The sequence below is a fragment of the Mobula birostris genome, chromosome 32 (genome assembly GCF_030028105.1).
Source record: "Mobula birostris isolate sMobBir1 chromosome 32, sMobBir1.hap1, whole genome shotgun sequence".
Classification (NCBI taxonomy): Eukaryota; Metazoa; Chordata; class Chondrichthyes; order Myliobatiformes; family Myliobatidae; genus Mobula; species Mobula birostris.
Window position 1 is genome coordinate 25,194,890 of NC_092401.1, and position 20,250 is coordinate 25,215,139.

General features: G+C 40.4%; 1 protein-coding gene across 6 annotated transcripts in view; it reads right to left on the minus strand.

Annotated features, from left to right (window-relative positions):
* The window catches only part of LOC140191232 (dedicator of cytokinesis protein 7-like), a 216,037-nt gene that overhangs the window by 26,781 nt on the left and 169,006 nt on the right, over positions 1–20,250 (minus strand). For 4 of the 6 annotated variants that reach the window (XM_072248433.1, XM_072248432.1, XM_072248428.1 and 1 more), the window contains 5 exons: positions 20,051–20,194; positions 18,720–18,851; positions 12,447–12,461; positions 3,779–3,904; positions 1,359–1,448 (listed from right to left, as the gene is read on the minus strand). In XM_072248433.1, coding sequence (XP_072104534.1) covers positions 1,359–1,448; positions 3,779–3,904; positions 12,447–12,461; positions 18,720–18,851; positions 20,051–20,194 — 507 coding nt within the window. Of the gene's footprint in view, positions 1–1,358; positions 1,449–3,778; positions 3,914–12,446; positions 12,462–18,719; positions 18,852–20,050; positions 20,195–20,250 lie in introns of all 6 variants that reach the window. The other 2 variants (XM_072248431.1, XM_072248429.1) reach the window with 2 other exon arrangements.

The following is a 20,250-nucleotide window of genomic DNA, read 5'->3' on the forward strand; positions in this document are numbered from 1 at the left end:
CAAAAAGTTCTATTTTAACTTAAAATAAGACTGAATAACTTCAATGTGGTCTCCAGGACGGCATGATAGCATAACAGCTTGTGCAATGCCTCACAGCACCAGTGATTAGGGTTCAATTCTTGCCTGTTCTCCCTGTGACTATGTAGGTTTCCTCCAGTTGCTCCCGTTTCCTCCCACATTCCAAAGACGTATGGGTTGGGGTTATCAAGTTGTGGATGTGCATTGGAAGCATGGCTACGCTTGTGGGCTGTCCCCCAGCACATCTTTGTATTTCATTCTATGTCTTAATGTACAGTACACGTGACAAATAAAACTAATCTTAATTTTTAATTATACAGGTCAACCATAGAACCTAGTTATGTAATCTGTGCCCAACAAGACCTAAAGATGTGCTATGTTTGGGCATCAAAATAGTAGTTGACTTCGGCTCAGTTTTCCATGTTTCAACTTCATTCAGGTCAGGCTTCAATTTTACAGCTGAGCACATCTCCTGTCCATTGCACAATGCTTGTTTTGTTACAGAATGACCACTTTCACAGAAAGTGACAAGCGTGGAAAATCTCAGATTGCTACACCCACGGGACTATTAATGCAATAAGAGCACGTGGTTGCATTAAGGCAGGAGCTTACCAAGGTACCTTTGTTTTGGATGTGGCTAATGGTGATAGTGTTGCAAAAAAATTTTCAACCAGACTACCTGAGTAATAACTGCTCAAATCCTGCTTGAGTTTGAGAAAAGTTCTCTGGCTATTGCTCGATCTAAGCCTTTTATTGTCTTGGACACCTTTCTGTGCTGAATGGCTGCACAGAAAGGTGTCCAAGACAATAAGAGGCTTAGATCGAGCAACAGCCAAAGAACTTTTCTCCAGTGTGGAAAAGGCCGATATGAGGGGGCATAATTTTAAGGTGATTGGAGGAAGGTATAAGGGGGTTGCAAGAGGTAAGTAGTTCTTCTTCGCCCACTGAGGGTGGTGGGTGCGTGGAATGTGCTACCCTAGATGGCGGTTGGAGCATACATGAGGGACATTTAAGAAATTCTTAGTTGGGCATATTGAGATTGATCTTAAGAGTAGGTTACAAGATCAGCACAACATAGTGGGCTGAAGGCCTTGTACTGTGCTATAGTGTTCTATGTTCTACAGTTTGTTCGGTGACTGTTCTGCCTACCGACACTAATCTCATTTGCCCACATTATCTCTGTATCCTTCCATGTACATAGAAGGATACACTGTGCCAAACGTATCCGTCTTTTCCTTGCCTATTTAAGGTGAACTAAGTTGTTAACCTGGGTAAAATACTTTGGTATTAACTATTCACATTTTCGTGGTCGGTATATTTACCTTCTAAGTTACTGTTACCTTGTTAGGATCCAGTTTAGCTTTGTCGACTGGATTAGAATCTTTGATAATCTCAGCAGCCTCTTCCCCAAACCGATCCCGATAGAACTCCTATCACAATACAGAACAGTATAAATTTAGAGGGAACAAGAACACAATATAGAATCCCATTTAATCACAGCACCCATAACTGTGAAAATTCCCTACTTTCATCTAGTTCCTTTGAATCTCATGTTTTACTCTGCCTCTAGTGTGCTCAAGGACTTGTTGTATAAAAGTTTTCTCATCATGTCTCTGTTGCTTCTCTTGCCAATAATATTATTCTCTATAAACTCTTTACCAATGGGTGTCTGTCTGTCTCTCTCTCTCACCCTCTCCCCCCCTCCCCCCCACCCTTTCTCTATCCTTCCCTGAATTTAAACATTTCTATCGGACACCCCTGTAACCTCTTTACTTCCAAGACAACAACCCCATGTCTCAGCTTCTCCAGTCTATCCACATTACTAAAGTACTCCATCAAAACATTATTTCCACAAATTTCTTCTGCTTATTCTTGTATCCTTCCTAGAAACTTTCAAGTGATGTACAAATATCCTTAGGTCTTTGGTCTTGTAGCCTTTTTAGAATTTTTGCACTCTAATTTACCTTGTCTCTTCCCATTCTTCCAGCAAAATGGAACACTTTGCATTTCTTATCATCAAGATTCATCTGACACCTATCTGCCCATTTCACCATACAGTGCCTATAAGAAGTATTCACCCCCCCTTGCTAGTTTTCATGTTTTATTGTTTTATAATGTTGAATCACAGTGGATTTAATTTAGCTTTTTTGACACTGATCAACAAATAAGACTCTTTCAAGTCAAAGTGAAAATAAATTTCTACAAATTAGTCTAAATTTATTACAGTTATTAAACATAAAATAATTGTTTGCATAATTACTCACCCCCTTCAAGTCAGTAGTTAGTAGATACACCCTTGGCAGCAATTACAGCCTCGAGTCTGTGTGGCTAGGTCTCTACCAGGTTTGTACATCTGGAGACTGCAACTTTTCCCCCTTTCTTCTTTACAAAACTGCTCAAGCTCAGTCAGATTGCATGGGGATCGTGACATTTCCAGCCACAAATTCTCAATTGGATTGAAGTCTGGACTCTGACTTGGCCACTCCAGGACATTAACTTTGTTGTTTTTAAGCCATTCCTGTGTAGCTTTGGTTTTATGCTTGGGGTCATTGTCTTGCTACAAAACAAATAGTCTCCCAAATAGCAGTTCTCTTGCAGACTGCATCAGGCTTTCCTTGTATTTTGCTGTATTCATTTTACCCTCTGCATTCACAATCCTTCCAGGGCCTGCTGCTGTGATGCAGCCACCAGCATGGCTCATGGTAGGGATAGTGTGCTTTTGATGATGTGTAGTGCTTGGCTTCAGCCTGAGCACATAGTCTGATGGTCAAAAAGCTCAATTTTGGATCATTCAGACCATAGAACATTCTTCCAGCTAACTTCAGTCTCCCATATGCTTCTGCCTGTTCTTGTATCCTTCCTAGAAACTTTCATGTGAGTTTATTTTCAACAGTGGTTCTCTCTTTGCCACTCTCCCATAAAGCTGTGCCTGGTGAAATACCTGGGCAATAGTTGTTGTACACACAGTCTCTCCTATCGCAGCCGCTGAAGCTTGTAACTCCTCCAGAGTTGTCATGGGTCTCTTAGTGGCCTTCTTCACTAGTCTCCTTCTCGCATGGTCACTCAGTTTTTGAAGACAGCCTGCTCTAGGCAGGTCTACAGCTGTGCCATTTTCTTTCCATTTCTTGATGATTGACTTAACTGTACTCCAAGGGATATTCAGTAACTTGGAAATTTTCTTGTATCCATCTCCTGACTTGTGCTTTTCAATAACCTTTTCATGGAGTTGCTTAGAGAGTTCTTTTATCTTCATGGTGTAGTTTTAGCCACAATATTGACTCACCAGCAGTTGGATCTTCCAGATACAGATGTATTTTTACTACAATCAATTGAAATACCTTCATTTAACTAATTACGTGACTTCTAAAACCAATTGACTCCACCAGTGACAATTTAGTTGTTGTATTAAAGGGAGTGAATACTTCTGCAATCTATTAATTAGTGTTTTATATTTGTAATTAATTTAGATCTCACTTGTAGAGATCTGTCATCACTTTGTCTTTTTCTGTTGATCAGTGTCAAATAAAGCCAAATTAAATCCAATGTGATTCAATGTTATAAAACATGAAAACTTCCAAAGCGGGAGTGGGTGTGAATACTTTCTATAGGCACTGTACATCTTCAAGTCTACTACTACCTTCTCTTCTGATTTCTACACCTCCAAGTGCTCCAAATTTGAAAGCTGTACACGCAAGCCCACATCCTTAAGAAAAGGAAATGCACCTAACTCTGATTCTTGAGAGCTGGCAAACTGACTTACCTCAAGACGATATGAAATCTCTGCCAACTTGGTGATTGAGGGCTCCTTATAGACAAACTCCTGTTCGTCCAAATCTCCAAATTTACACCCATAGAATCCCACTCGGAAATAAGTCCCAAACATCCTCTTTGAATTCTGCGGAAATGTTTCAGGAAAGAGCGTTAACAAATGCAGCAGCAACTCATTTGATCTTCCACCCAACCTCAAATACCCTTTTATTTTAAAATGGTTAGTTAAAAAGTAAAGTGGTTTATAAAAGAACATCCCTGGATTGAATAGTTCAGCATAATATACTTATACAAAATCAGTGCAAAACTGAATACAGGTAGCAATTTATCATTAAGGTATAATTTTTGATTACATCTCTGACATTTTTTGAAGGACACCATTAAGTTTATCCATCTTTGTTGAAATATTCTCATCTCAGATTAACTGGTGCATGCATCAAATCATTCACATAACTCTTCTCCTTCAGAAGGGTGTCACCTAATGACAGTATGGTATTTTTGAATTTCCCATACCAGCCTGTGAGATCTTTCCCAATTTCACCAAACCTGGAGCTGTTTTATAATGTCTGGTATCTAGCACTGAGACTGAAGGCATCAAGGGTGAGGTAGGTCACTCATTTCACTCTATGGAAAATAATTTTTGACATAAATAGACACCACACCAAGGAAGCTACAAGAAAAATATCAGTAGCTCATACCACCTATTTAGAATACCAAGACATGGCAAGGTGAGGTCAAATCACATACAGGGAATGCACAAAAATATTTTTATCCCATGAAGGATTAATGGAATTGAGATAAAATTGAGTTGTGGTAGAAGTTGAAAGAAAAAGGCAGGGCAGTCCTGTTTGAAGCCACACACTAAGATTGAACATGGAAGCTAAAAGGTAGAGAGTGGGCTAGGGAGGTGGCGTCCTGTCCAATTTGAAAGGCAAGGTTTCAGTTGAATAACTTTGATGAAAATTCTACCTGGAAGCTGGTAAAATTGATCAGCAGTGAGAAACAGCCCCAAGAGGCCACAGCTCAGGTGCTATAGGAACAGTTCTCGCAGTCAGTGGGTGTTGTGATGGTAGATCCTGTGTGCTCTGGGATTGACAGTAAGTTTCCCTTTGAAATCAGGACTGAACTTCTCCTGCTTTTATAATACTGTATATGTTGTAAGTACAAGCAAGCCTTTATGTATTTATGCACATTTTATTCTATATCTGTCCTTTAACCTCCAACTTTTATTTTTTATATAATTCTTTAGTCTTTATTATTGTTAAATGTTATTTTTTGTTGCATGTCGGCCCCTGACCAACAGTGCACAGTAAATTCCTAGTACATGTAAACGTATATGGCGAATCAAGTTGATCCTTGATTCTCTTCCTTGCCCATAAGAAGTGCTAAAGGAATTGACCTCAATGCAGCTTAATGAATTAGTCACCCACCTCTGGTTTTGATTCTGATCTGTACTTCAATTTAAAATGCCTATGGTGTCATTAGGTTGTATCTTTGAAGGTTAACTATGCCCTACTTTACATTCATAGGCAAATCTACGACAAGAATGTGAAGTGAAATTCAGTTTCAAATATGAAGTGTGAGATACAGTGCTTTGTAAAAGTATTCACTCCCCACCCTTTTGTTCACATAAATGGGTATTGCAACTCATTTTGATCAAAATTAGACAAATTTCAGTTGTATTCTGCATATATACCTTGACAATAAAATGAACCTTTGAATTTAACTGAGAATTTCTATTTGTGAATCCTATGCTTCTTTTTTTCCATTGTAGAGCCAAAAAACAGAGAAAATTGTAAATTCAAAAACTGACATGTCAGCAGTTCAAAAATATTCATCCCTCTTTACTCAGTATTTAGTTGAACCACCTACTTAGTTGAATGCAGCTACTACAGCCAGTAACCTTTTTGGATAAGATTCTATTAGCTTTGCTCGACATGATGGAACAAGATTTGCCAATTCCTCCTTACAAAATTGCTCAAGCTGTATCAGCTTTGTTGGGAAACAGCAATGGGCAGCAATCATGAATGTCCTGTTAGAGATGTTCAATCAGGTGAAGGGCAGGACTCTGATTGGGTCACTCAAGGACATCAATTTTTTTTTTCGTTTCCTCATGGTGGCCCTGGCCGTGTGCTTTGGGTCGTTGTCCTGCTAAATGACGGACTTCCTCCCCAGCTTAAGCTTTCTGGCAGAGGCTAGCAAGTTTTTATCCAAGATCTCTCTATATTTAGCAGCATTCATCTTCTCATCAATCCTGATTAAGTTTCCAGTCCCTGCTGCTGAAAAGCATCCCCATAACATGATGCTTTACAGTAGGACTGGTGATATCTGGCTGATGTGCACTATTAGATTTATAGCACATGTACTGCTGAGCATTGAGGTCAAAAATTTCCACTTTAGTCTCACTCAACCACAAGACCTTCTTCCACATCTTTGCAGTATCTTCTAAGCGATGTTTTGTGAAGTCTTTACGCGAGTACGGATACGCTTTTTTTTAAGCCAGGGCTTCTTCCTTGCCACTCTTCCACTAACACCCTTTTTGTGCAAGGCCTTGCACAAGAGACTGCGGAGCCGTGAACTTCATCTCCAGTTGCAGCCACTGACTCCTGCAGCTCACTCAGAGTGACTGTTGGTGTCACAGTAGCCTCTCGTACAAGTGCTATTCTTTTCTGGCTGCTAAGTTTAGAGGGGCAGTCTGACCTAGGTGGTGTGGCTGTGGTTTCATGTTTTTTCCACTTATTCATGGTGGGCTGCACTGAGCTCCAAGGCATGCTCAGTGCCTTAGAGACGGTCTTGTACCCTTCCCCAGATTTGTGCTTCTCTATTATCATTTCCCTGACTTTTCTTGAATGCTCTTTTGTCTTCATTTTGGTTTGCACCATTGAAAATCTACTATACTGTTGGACCCTACAGAGAGAGGGAATATTTATTATGAATTCATTGAGAACAGGCAATCTCCAATTTTCTACATCATAAATTGGGTGAGTTGATAACGTAATACATCAGCGCAGTAATTACAAAGGAGATGAATAGTTTTTCAGCCTCACAAATTTGGTTTTTAATTTTTAGGAAATTGTTGACAGGTTTTGGAATTTTTCTTGATTTGACATGATTCACATTTTTTTGTAGATTAGCCTAAAAATGCTACTTCAATATATTTTATATTTAGAAACTGAGACAATAAAATGTGAAAATAGTTGTGGGGGCTGAATACTTTTTCAAGGCATTTTAAGGCTTCCTTATTTAGCACATCTTACTATTGTCAGGTCATTGGTTGAAGTCTATCATCACCGCAGGACTTGTTTGTGTCCAGAACAAAGACACAGCAGGAAAATTCATTGTAGGTACACCCATCCTGGATAATACCTTTCACAAAAACTCCCTTCTAGAAAGTGTTACAGTGCTATTAAACAAAAACCTCATGCCATTTTAAAAGTTTCTTCCACCAAGCAGTTAATCTAGTCAACAATTCAAGTTAGCAACCCCCCCACCCACTACACCCCTCTGTCTATTAATTCAGTCACTGTAAATAGCTTAAACCATTTTTATAATGCTGGTTACATTGTAAATACATGATGGTATTTATGTGTTTCTGCACATTTCATTCTATTTCTGTACTTTAATTTCTAAATTTATTTTTTAAAAACAATTCCTTATTTTTACTGTTCTACCATTGAATGGTGTTTTTTGTTGCATCTTCTGCCAACAAACCATAGCAAATTGCTAATACACGTAAATGTACAGTATATGGCAAATACAATGATCCTTGATCCATTCAACACCTGAACTGTACAATGTGTTATTTGCTGATCCAACAGGACAAATCATGCGTGCATCAAATGACAGCTTTTGACTGTGGGAAATATTGACTCGAGCTAGAGACAACTTTATGTCACAGGACACATAAGATGGCAGATAGAGAAGACTTTCATCACATCTGGGAGGACTTCAAATCAAGTTCCAGAGATGAAAGCATATTTAACACAAAAGTGGGGGGGGGGGGGCGGGCCTTTCCCTTCCAAATTTCCTTATTTCTACTCCATCAAAAGGAAAAGCCACTTTACCAGATCTAAAATCAGATACCAAACTCTTGTACTTTTGAAAATTTATCAATTCTCATGAAACTGAAAGTTGAAGCAACTGGCAGAAACATTTGTAAGTGTAAGGTTATTTTAAGTAATCTTCAGAGCAAATTATAAAAAAATCACTGTAAATTAATAATAAAATATAGCAACTTACCGCAAGGTGCAGTGAGGGGGACAGTGTGATCAGCAGCAAGCGGAATAAAGGAGAAAGCAGACAGAGAAAATCATCAACTGATAGGCGAAACACCAATCACTGTTATATCTAAAGGTTACAGGAGGTCTCCTATGACAATAAGGTGTTCTACTGCTGCCAAAATGGAAAGTGTGGACTAATCATCAACAATTCAATTATAATATGGTCACATACCTCATCTAAATTTATTTTCCTGACAACACACCCTAAATTGTGCCTCAACATATTCCACTGGATGATGAATGAGTAGATGACTAAATCCCAACCAAGTGTACATACAGTCAGCAGCCACTTTATTAGGTAAACTTGTATACATGCTCCTTAATGCAAATATCTAATCAGCCAATCATGTAGCAGCAATTCAGTACATAAAAGCATGCAAACATGGTCAAGAGATTCAGTCATTTTTCAGACCCAACATCAGAATGGGAGAAAAAATGTGATCTAAGTCACTTCGACTGTTGTCTGATTGTTGGTGCCGGATGGGGCTGTTTACATATCTCAGAAACTTTCACACACAACGGTCTCTAGAGTTTACAAAGAATGGTGCAATAAACAAACAAAAAAAAAAAATCCAGTGAACAATAGTCCTGTGAAAATGCCTTGTTAAGGAGAGAGGTCAAGGAGAATGGTCAGACTGGTTCAAGCTGACAGGAAGGCAACATAACTCAAACAGCCACATGTTTCAACAGTGGTGTGCAGAAAAGCATCTCTGAACACACATGTTGAACCTTGAAGTGGATGGGCTACAGCAGCAGAAGACCACACTGGATTCCACTCCTGTGCCTAGTAAAGTAGCCACTGAGTGTAGTTCATTCCAGTTTGGGAAATTAGACTGTGCTATTTTGACAGATGGCAAATAAAATAAAATAGACAAATATCTATAAAATACTGGATATAAAAATGTACGGCTCAAAATGAAGAGCATCTCCAAATCGTAAATATCGTTTGAACCATTTAGCAGATGATAATCATATTCCATCAACCTTTAAACAGCAATTGATGAAGGTTGGGTTAGGGATGAGTTAGTGGCTTTATTAAAGCAAGCACCATCTCTCCTTTTGTTTTAAAGCTCTGTTCTGACATGAAACTTGCTGGTTTACTTCAGTACACTGAAAAGTTTTTTAAAAAGTCAGTAATCTAAAATAAAACCAGAAATTACTCAGCAGTCAGACAGTATCTGCGGGAAGAAGAACAGAGCTAATTAGTCAGAATTCCTCAACAAACTACAGTTTCCGCAGGTTATTCATCAGTGCATCTGGCCGTTGCAGATTATCGAGTTTTGCAACCTAAACATAACAGTTTTTATGCAGATGCAATATGATGGCAGATGCTGGAATATGGAGCAACAAGCAATTTGCTGGGGGAACTCGGTGAGTTGAGCATCATCTGTGGGTGTGAAGGGGGAATTGTATCTTTGTTTAGTCCACAATCCCTTACAATAATCATCATGTGACAATCTTTCCTATATCAATTTAAATTGCATATCTGCTCCATTCTTAGTGAAGCTGAAATTTTATTTGGTGTTTGTGATCAGATTTAATAAGTACAACAAAGAAAATTCAGCAGAGACTTCTCTGTATAACTCCCACTATATTAACATTATCAGGTATTCTGCAAACACAGATTGTGCATGCCTTGATGGAAGTTATTTGGTTATAATATGACTTGAGTGTCAAAATAATGAATTGTGATTCATTGGGAAACAATCAATCAACAAAACAGAATAACCAAAGAACTATCAGGTAACGCAGTATTAACAGCCTTCAGGCAGCCTTCTGGATTGAGTTATTCTCTGAAGAACACTGAAGCCCTCTCTTTAAGAATCCTTAATGAGAGCTTATTTTCCCCCAGAAAGTAAGTGGCTGGGCAATTAAGTGAAAAGGCTTAATTTCCAAAAAGGCTTGGGAATTCCCATTATTCTTGATCCTCTCTATCCTCACTAATCTGAGAGTTGGGGCAGTGAAGCCAGCAGAGGTTCCTGGATCAGTTTGCACGAAGAACTCCCTTTTCTCCTTTCAAAGCTATAGACATTCTCAACACTTAAGACAGGTAACCTGAGAGACAAAATACACAACTTTCTAGGAATACCCAGATGCAAAGAATATCTCTGAGCTAGGGCTCAGACTCATTCTTTTGCATAGTCTCCAACCCTCTCGCCCCTTTCAATTATCCCAAAGTAGATTCATATATTTTCTTTTGGCCACAGTAGCATGACTTGGGAAAGTACACACTCCAAAGCAGGAAATGCATGCAGGAGGAGCAGCAGATAGCAGTTCTAAACTATCACATTATGAAGACACATACGTAGAGCAATCAGTTAGTGTGCAGTTTAGTTGGTGACCTTAGGCATATGTGTTGGTGCATGGCCAAGTGGTTAAGGCGTTGGTCTAGTGATCTGAAGGTCGCTAGTTCGAGCCTCAGCTGAGGCAGTGTGTTGTGTCCTTGAGCAAGGCACTTAACCACACATTGCTCTGAGACGACACCGGTGCCAAGCTGTTCCCTTGGATAACATTGGTGGCGTGGAGAGGGGAGACTTTCAGCATGGGCAACTGCCAGTCTTCCATACAACCTTGCCCAGGCCTGCACCCTGGAAGCCTTCCAAGGCACAAATCCATGGTCTCATGAGACTAACGGATACCTATAGGCACATTATTGATGAATACAGGAGGAGCACACATTACTTTCCAGGATGGAGTGAAGAGAATGGCATTTTACTCATCTATCTCCTAACTGCAAGTTGAAGCTCAATATTGAACAACATGATAAATGCAAGATGATAAGAGGCATAGATCGAATGGATAACCAGAGACTTTTTCCTAGCATAGAAATAACTAATATGAGAGGACATAATTTTAAGGTGATAAGAGGAAAGTATAGGAGGATGTCAGAGGTAATTCCTATACAGAAAGTGCTGGGCATGTGGAACATCTTGCCAGGGTGTGGCAGACATATTAGGGGCATTTAAGAAATTCTTAGATAGGCACATGGATAATAGGAAAACGGAGACTGTAGGATGGAAAGGTTGGACTGATCTTAGAGTACGTTAAAAGGTCAGCACAACATCGTGGGTTGAAGTGCTTGTACTGTGCTGTGATGTTCTATGTTCTTTTGAGAAACGCACATTCCCAGATTTGCAAAGTCAAGAAGTGGCTCTGCATGGATGATTATTGGGCTAGTTGGAATGGTTGCCTGTGATGAATGAAATGGTCTATACGTAAGTATCACTGGGGGTCCGCACTATTCATTCTGCTTCCTTAGACTAAAGAAGAGAAAAATCTGCTTAGGTCACCATTCCTGCATACTAGCTTTCAAAACTCCTTACACATGGAGATGGCAAAGAAGAGCAGCTTAAAGGCTTGGCTCCCAGTTTGTCGCAGATGGACTGCTGACAAGTGCTTTCCAATCGTAAATGCAAAGCGTGGCAGTCTGGGGTAGGAACTAGAATGTTAGGAACAATGATGCAGTGCAAGAGCAGACAAATTAACAACCTCTTTAAAACAATAAGTAGAATGACCCAAGAGCAGAAATTCGACTGAACACAGTGGTGAGCGACATGGCGGTGTAGTCATTAGCGTAACACTTTACAGCGCCAGCAGTTCAATTCCCACCGCTGTCTGTATGGAGTTTGTACGTTCTCCCCACTCTGCATGGGTTTCTTCCAGGTGCTTCAGTTTCCTCCCACCTTCCAAAGATACACAGGTTAGTAAGTTGCGGGCATGCAATGCTTGTGCCAGAAGCAAGGTGACTCTTGCAGGCTGCTCCAAGCACATATTCAGACTGTGTAGGCCATTGATGCTAAATGATGCATTTCACTGTATGGTTCAACACACATGTGACAAGTAAAGCCAATCTTCACCTTTTTTATCTTTACAAAACAATATATGAAGAGGGATGGTAGTGCAGTGCTTAGCGTTAACGTTATTACAGTGCCAGCAACCGGGGTTAAATTACACTGCTGAGTGTAAGGAGTTTGCACATACTCCTTACATACAGCAAACTGCAAGGGTTTCTTCTGGGTGTTCCGGTTTCCTTCCACATTCCAAAGACATACGGGCTAGTAGGTTCATTATTCACATGGGTGTAAGTGGGCAGCGTGGGCTCATTGGCCAGAAGAGCTTGTATCTCTACACAAGCAAAATAAAATGGAACCAAACTTTGTAAATAAGCTTTCATTCCTCCCTCCCACTCGACAACAGATGGCTGCCTGAAGTGACGCTCAATGTTGACACTCAGAGTTAGCTGATGAAACATTAGTGACAACATGGGAGTATTTCCCAGCCAGGGTGTGCACTGTCTCCTCACGTGACACAGCCAGTGACATGCAAAAGCTCTATCATTGTACAAAAAAATCCAATCCACACCAAGTCCATGCAGCCTACCTCCCAGCCAGAACTCTGCATGTGGACAGAAAGGGGGTAAGGGGAGAGATAAAGCAAAAAGAAAGACAAAATTCACCAATCAATGAATGCTCAAATAGACCCATGGCTGAATACACAGTTTTGAGCTACACAGAACCATTGCGGTGACGGTGTGATCAGTATGTTCATTTTCAAGGCCATGTCTTATAGTGATTCTGGTAAACAGGAGTAGCAGTATCCCAAATTTAACAAACAACACTACAAACTAACATTGTAGAAATGTACACACCAATCACCCAGAGTGAGTGGTACATGTCAGTCAGAAACATAGTGAGGACAAAATGTCAGTCAGACTCACAGGGAGATGCAAATAGTCAGCACCACAGTGAGAGGTACTGTCAGTCAGCATTGTAATGGGGCATATACGTCTGTCAGCATCACAGTCAGGGATACACAGTTAGTCAGCGTCATGGTGGGGGGCATATGCCTGTTAATATCATAGTAATGGGTACACCAGTAAGACAAAGTGATGTGGTACATAGTTGGTTTCACACTGAGGGGTACATGGCAGTGAGCCTCATGACAAGGTGTACACATCAGTCAGGATCAGTGATGGAACGTGTCAGTCTGCATCAGTGCAAAGTACACATCAATGTCAAATGTAAGGGGGATTAATTAGTATCTCTGGTAAGGAAAGAAAAGAGTTTAAGTTGCATATTATATATACCCTATGATTCTATATTTATATTATATACGTACACCCTGAAATTCATCTGTGGGAAGACAAGTCTCAGGGTTGTAAACTGCATATATACTTTGATAATAAATGTACTTTGAATAGCACAAGTTTGCACTATAAAGCTCTGCATTTTTTTCCCTTCATCAACAGAAAATGAGAAAGCCCCAAGTGAGAACACTACCTGTAATTGTTGAGTCCATTATCCCACATATAATCCTCATACCTGTGTGCCTGATGTTAAAGCAAGCACAAAGATTATAAACTCTGTTCTAAGGAACTCCTATATCTGCATCTTTTTGATGTTGTCATTTCTAAGCTTTGAGTGAAATGCACTATGGGCAGAGGATGTAAAACAGTGAAGGCTGGGCAGTGGCGCATGTCCAAGTGAAGCTTGAATACGGTTAATAGCAGATAATCCCTCATCTCAGTATAAAGGGTGGTGACAAACATCCAGCCACACCACACAGACATTAAAGTTCTTAAACTATAGACTGAGATAACAGGAACTCTACAGTCAGTATATCACAGTGGAAGCTCTCAGCAAAGCTTCCCCAGAGGCATACTAAACTACACTTTTCTCCTCAACCACTGGAGTTAATCCCCATTTTTGGAACTATTTGGGAAAGAGAGCAAACTCCAATTGTGGAGGAAAAACTTTTTGGGCCAGACCACACTGATTGCTAGCTGCTTTGTAGTAAACCACTGGCTAGTTTCAGCCGGTGCACCAGTGCAATCGAGATCTGTGCCATTGACATGTGGGGAAGCCCAGGCTGAGGGGCTGCATATGCTTTGTATCTGGCCCCTCATATCTAGAATAGCCTCAAACATTCAAATGAGGCCATTGACCTTCGCTGTGAAGTAAACTGTTTCTTTCCTTCCACCTTTATTTTAAATAGTATTAACATTTTAATTAAATTGTTCTTTTAAGTAAGTTTCACTGATAATTTACAATTTTAAAAAATATTTAACTTTTATTGAACTGTTTCTAAATATATTGTCACTAGAGACCTTTTGCAAAACTAAAATGCCTTCTGATAGAATAAGCAAGGACTCAGGTCATCGACAGCCATGAGACCATGAAGAGTGGTCTTGAGCTATTGTGGAAATGACCAGAGATGTGGTTCAGATCAAGCCTATTCAGAATATTATTAATCACAAATTCTTAAATACTTTCCCTCACAAAACTTTTGCTTTGTTTTGATTTTAAAATTCAGCATAGGATAAGTATGGTATAAAAACAGTACTGAACTTTAAAGTCAGTTCCTGTTGTGTTTGAAGGGTATCAAGTACCAAACTGGGCTGCATGGTTTTGCAAACTTCTGCCGTGGCCCACAGAACAAATATTTTTCCCTTGCTAAAAATTAGCTGGCAGTCACCTACTTACACCATGCACTTTTAACACACAGCTATTACTAGAACGAATAAGATTTATGATCCACAACAGATGGCAACCCCATGGAATTGGGATACTTTTTCAAGTGTGCCTCGTGCGAGAATAAGTTTCACAGTTAAAATGGGTTTGATCATCGAGATTCAAATCTGGTGTAAACTGATGGAGCTGAAAATTTTGAAGAAATATTGTAGTTCCGCTCTCATCTCCACTTCTTCACTCAGATTGAGCTGCACTTAAATCCTACAACACTACGAGAAAAGTAAAGCATATCAGCCACCTCTCAAATTAACGTTTCGGGAACTGACTGAAAGAATTTTTTTATAGATCCCATTTATTGATACCAGGGAAACTGATTGTGATGCAACAGTCAATTTAAAACATGAAAGAAGGTATGTCTGCACCACCATGTGGTATGATTTGGGATCTACAAGCACTGAACTCCAGCTTTTAAAATCAGCTCATAATTTTGCATGATTATTTTTTCACACGCTGCTTGACTTTCAGTTAAAGGGCAGAAAGGTACTGTATCTCTAGTTGCTGGCTCTACCAAAACTGTGTAATTGAATTCATTTAGCTCAATCTGAATCTGCAACAGTCCCGGTTATTTATTTTCTTAAGTATTTGCAGTTTCTCTTCTTTTACACATTGGTTATTTGTCCGTCTTTCTGCGTAGTTTTTCATTGATTCCTACTGCATTTCTTGGTTCTATGTGAATGCCTGCAAGAAAATGAATCTCAGGGTGATAGCTTCGTACTTCGATGATAAATTTTGTTTGAATTTTGAGTTGAACATCCTGCTCCTTAGGCAATCCCTGGCGGTCGAGATGACTGGCTCCCACCAGGATTTGTAGCTCCGAAGCAGCTGATGTCGGAACTGTGCACTTTTCCAGAGTGGCACTTTGGAGAAAGGGCATGAGATGCAGGTGTTTGTAAGGTGATGCATTCCTTCTGTTACGCACTGGCTACTGTGTATTTCCAACACATGGAATCAAGGTCACATCGCCTATTGCTTTTTTCTCACTTTAAGCAGTCATGGGCTTGGGCACCCCCACCCCCCCAGGAGTAAGGGGGGATATTGCATTTATATTGAGGTCTGATGCCATATTTGAACCTTTGCCTCGGACAGTCTGGTAATCTCTTGCTGTGACAGAGCTCAGAATACTATTTTAGGAGTCTGATATCAAGCGAGTGAATGATGTGACTTGCCAAGCATAACTAATTGTAATTAAGGCATTGGTGTCAGAGATGTGAGCCTGAAAGAGGACACCGGGTTTGGTCTGTTTCACTTCCTTGTGGAGGCGGCAGTGTTGAAATCTTTTTAATTCCTTGAAGTAATGCAAATCTTGGAAAGGCTCACCACTGCTTGAAGTCCGAATTTTTTAAAGTTATTTTTATTTTTCATTTAGAGATATGGCACGTTAATAGGCCCTTCTAACCCAATGAGCCCAATTACATCCATGTGACCAATTAACCTACTAACGCATACGTCTTTGGAACGTGGGAGGAAACTGGAGCAGTCACGGGGATGTTGTACAAACTCTACATACAGCAGTGGAATTGAACCCAGGCTGATGGCAAGGTAATAATGTTCCGCTGCCGTGCTGCCCAGAATTTTGTGCTGGGTTTGAGGTGCTCACCTTCAAACGCCATCTCCTAAGTTAAGCAAAGGCAATGGCACACCAAAAGTGACAGTAAGTTTCAGCACAGCTATCTGTCTTCACTGAGAGATGGCTACTCCCCAGTTACGGGAATTGGTCCACAGTTTCTTGTGGAAGTTTACGATCAAAGGGTTGTATTGAACTATGGGGAGGGGGAGCAATTTGGTCAAGACTTCTGCAGATGCTGAGTGCAGGGCCCATCTTCAATAAATCAACTAACAACTTGACCTTTGATGCCTGAACACGTATATCCATGTATCGTCAGTGTACTGCAGCTCACCTCCAGGGAGACGTTCACTTTGGAGAAAGGCTGCACATTCCATTGAATAGCTTCCTATTGGGCTGTAGATTAACTCTGCTCCCGAGGAAAGATTGTTGGAGGCAAAGTGCAGCACAATAACAAAATGGTGTTGGACACTGGGCTTCATTGAACTTCTGTCCATTGGTGAGGATGTGTGCCTGGTATGACTTATTACACTAGTATCATGGTAGAGTCGTGGCTGCAGAGGAACTTAACTTCCATACCTTTCTCTTAGTGGGATCGGGACTTAGGTATTTGGGCCATAGATGGCCTTGATAGCAGTGAGAAACCTGCATATGTTCTTGATGTCAGGAAGTTGTGGAACTCCCGCATTCCTGCCATCTGTTCTCTATGTCAGATTCTTTTCCTTGACCTTGACTTGCAGGGAGCCACAGCATTGTTTCATCTCTCATGACATGGTGGAGTTTCCAAACCAGAAATATTTTACACTGCGTTTAATTAACTCCTTGATCTCCTGGTCATTCTCATCAAAGCAATCTTGGTTTTACAAACAGCTGCTAGAAGAACTCAGTGGGTCGAGCAGCATGAGTGAAGGGGAAAGGAATTGTTGATGTTTTTGGTTGAAATCCTGCATTGGGACAATGATGTCTCCAGTCCTGGTTATTCTTGGAGTAATACCAACAATCTCAACATAGCTGCCAATTTTAGTTGAACAGGATCCAAAGTTGACAGGAGAACTTGCGATACTGAATAATAGTTAACTACATAAGGAGCTTGAGAGTTTCCACCATCATTAAATTTATTGCAGCACGTTTCTTTTGCTGCTGGTGTTTTTGGGCCAGATTGATGGAGATAACAGAGGGAATATGGGTATATTTAAAGCGGAGGTTGATAGGTACTTAATTAGTAATGGCATCAAAGGTTATGAGGAAAAAGCAGGAGAATGGGGTTGAGAGGCCTAATAAATCAGCAATGACCAAAAAGCAGAGCAGAATGGATGGGCTGAATGGTCTAATTCTGCTCCTTTGTTTTATGGTCTTATGGAATAGGTAGCAATCAGTTCAGCCGCTGGTGGCGTAGTGGCATCAGCGTTGGACTTCGGGGCAAAAGGTCCCGAGTTCGAATCTGGCCAGCTCCCTTGCACGCTCTCCATCTGTGCTGGGTTAAGAGCTGGTGATCTTTTTAAAAAATACTCACCTGGCAGAAGGCTTGCCATGCACACGATTTCCCAATATGTCAGAGCGGCGTGGAAGGAAATCGTCCGCCAACTGGAAAGTCCAGATGCGACATACCGTCGAGCAATCAGTTCAGCAGTCACCAATAGTTGCAGCAAAGGTGACATGGATATCTTTGCAGACACCTCACCCACACAATGCTAAAACTTAACAGACCTGGACCATAAATATCACCATGATATCTTATGCCCATCTCTCCAAAAAAAAAAAAAAATTTTTGGCTAAGACAGAGTGTGCTCCAAGCATTTTTTCAGAGAAGGACCCTGCTGGAATTAATCTTACTGATAGTCTCCTTATTAAAGCACTGCATCTTTTTCCATTAGTGATGTGGGCCAGATTTCTTTACCCCTCATGGTTGGACTGGAAGTTCTTCTTGCCCACAGCTGTGGCTTTCGTCCAGATCTTTCTGTCTTCTGTGCTGTTAATGCATGGATGTTCAGGCACTGAACTTGAATTCTCTTGCTATACCTCTCTCTTTCCCTATGAAATGTTTTCTTAAAACATACATCTCATTACCTGGTTTAATATAAAACAATTGTTTGCTAATATCTTACTGTTTTAGAATCACTGTTGCGGTTAAATTCTCTATGCTGAAAACTTATTAACTTGGGCAGGGAAACCCTATTATTTTGAAAGTCAAAAATACAGGCTATTGTTGACCAATGTGATTCAGGAAGAGAGATATGGGTAAGTGACAAAGGGATAGGTGAAGGCCTTTCTCCAAGTGTGTGTGTGTGTGTGTGTGTGTGTGTGTGTGTGTGTGTGTGTGTGTGTGTGTGTGGATAAAGAGGGAAGTTTCACATACAAAACACTGCAGTCAACTCAATAGCATTACAGACCAATCCTGTCTTATTTTACAGTGTGAGGGTCAATGGAAGTGGAAGAAAATGGTTAGGAAGAGTATCTTAACTTCCCACCCCAACCCCTAACTCTAAAAATTTCAGTGAATTTGAATTTCATGCATACTCCAATTACTAAAATGTCAGTTACTAAGTTGAAGTTCAATACCTGATTAGAGATTTTATTGAAGGCATCTTGTAGTTTTCCGTGGATTGTTGCCAGTTTCTTATTGTCCCGGTTGGCTTCATGAATTGGGATCAGTATTTTGTAGACTTCATTCACAGCTTCATACATCCCAGCCTGCCGAGGTCAGAAAGAAAATCAGGTACTCGACGTTGGGACTGAGCAGCAGGACAAAGATTCTTTATCACCTGTGAACTCATTATGAGTATTATAAAGGCCAATCTTATCTCATTCTTAAAATCCCCAAATCCCTAGCTGGGGTCTAAATGAAGAAAAAGTCTGTGTTGGAAACAGTCCATCAAGTTACATTAGCTCTACATTTCTACACCGTAGTCCTATGGAGTGGTACACCATGTTAAGAAAGTAATAGTTCTGCAAGGAGACTTCCCTTCATAACTGATCTTTTTAATCTCAGAACATTACAGCACATTACAGGCATTTCAGCTCAAAATATTGTGCTGACCCTTTAACCTACTGTATGATCAATTTAACCCTTCCCACCCATATATTCTTCCATTTTTCTAATATCCATGTGCCTATCAAAGTTTTTTTAAAGGTTCTGAATATATCTGCCTCATACATTGCCCCTGACAATGTCCTCCATGCACCCACCCCTCTCTGTGCAAAAAACTTACCTCTAACACCCCCCCCCCCCACATATTTTCCTCCAATCACCTTAAAATTATGCCCCCTGGTATTAGCTATTTCCATCTTGGGAAAGTTTCAGGCTGTCCGTTCAATCTATGCCTCTTAACATCTTGTACACCTCTATCAAGTCACTTCACATCCACATTTGCTCCAGATAGTTAAGTCTTACCTCACGCATTCTACCCTCATAAGACATGCTCTCTAATTTAGACAGCATCCTGGTAAATCTCTAAAGCTGCCACATCCTTCCTATAACAAGACAATCAGAATTGAACACAATATTCCAAGTGGTGTCTAACCAGGGTTTTACAGAGCTGCAACATTACCTCACGGCTCTTGAACTCAATTCTCCAAGTAATCAAACTTGAAATCTAGGCTGGGAGCTCAGATAAGGTGACTCTGTGGGTTTGTTAGAGGCTTAAAAGGTTCAGAAAGAACAATAAATAGTTGCACCCAAGAAAAAGTACTCCCTTCATTTCTAAGGTATAATCAGATTAGGTGGGAGAATAGGAGGTACTGAGGGAGAGGGGATCAACAGCAGATCGGGAAAGGAAGAGAAAAAGAGAGCATGCAACAGAAAAAAATAAAGAGGCATATTCACAAAATGAACAGGATGGGGTTAGTTTAGAGTCACAAGTCAAGGGAGAAAATGGGCCATACTAACGTACCATTGTAAAAGATGCTGCTGCCTGCTCCAGCAATCCCACCAGGCCAGCTTCCGTGAAGTATTTCCCAGCACAAATTCCTTCTTCATCCGGAGAAAGAACATCATCTGATACAGCCGATTCCTCGAGAACATTTGACGATATATTCTTTATGGAGAAAAGTGCACAGAATTAAAAACACAGATTCCTGTCTTGGCTAAATC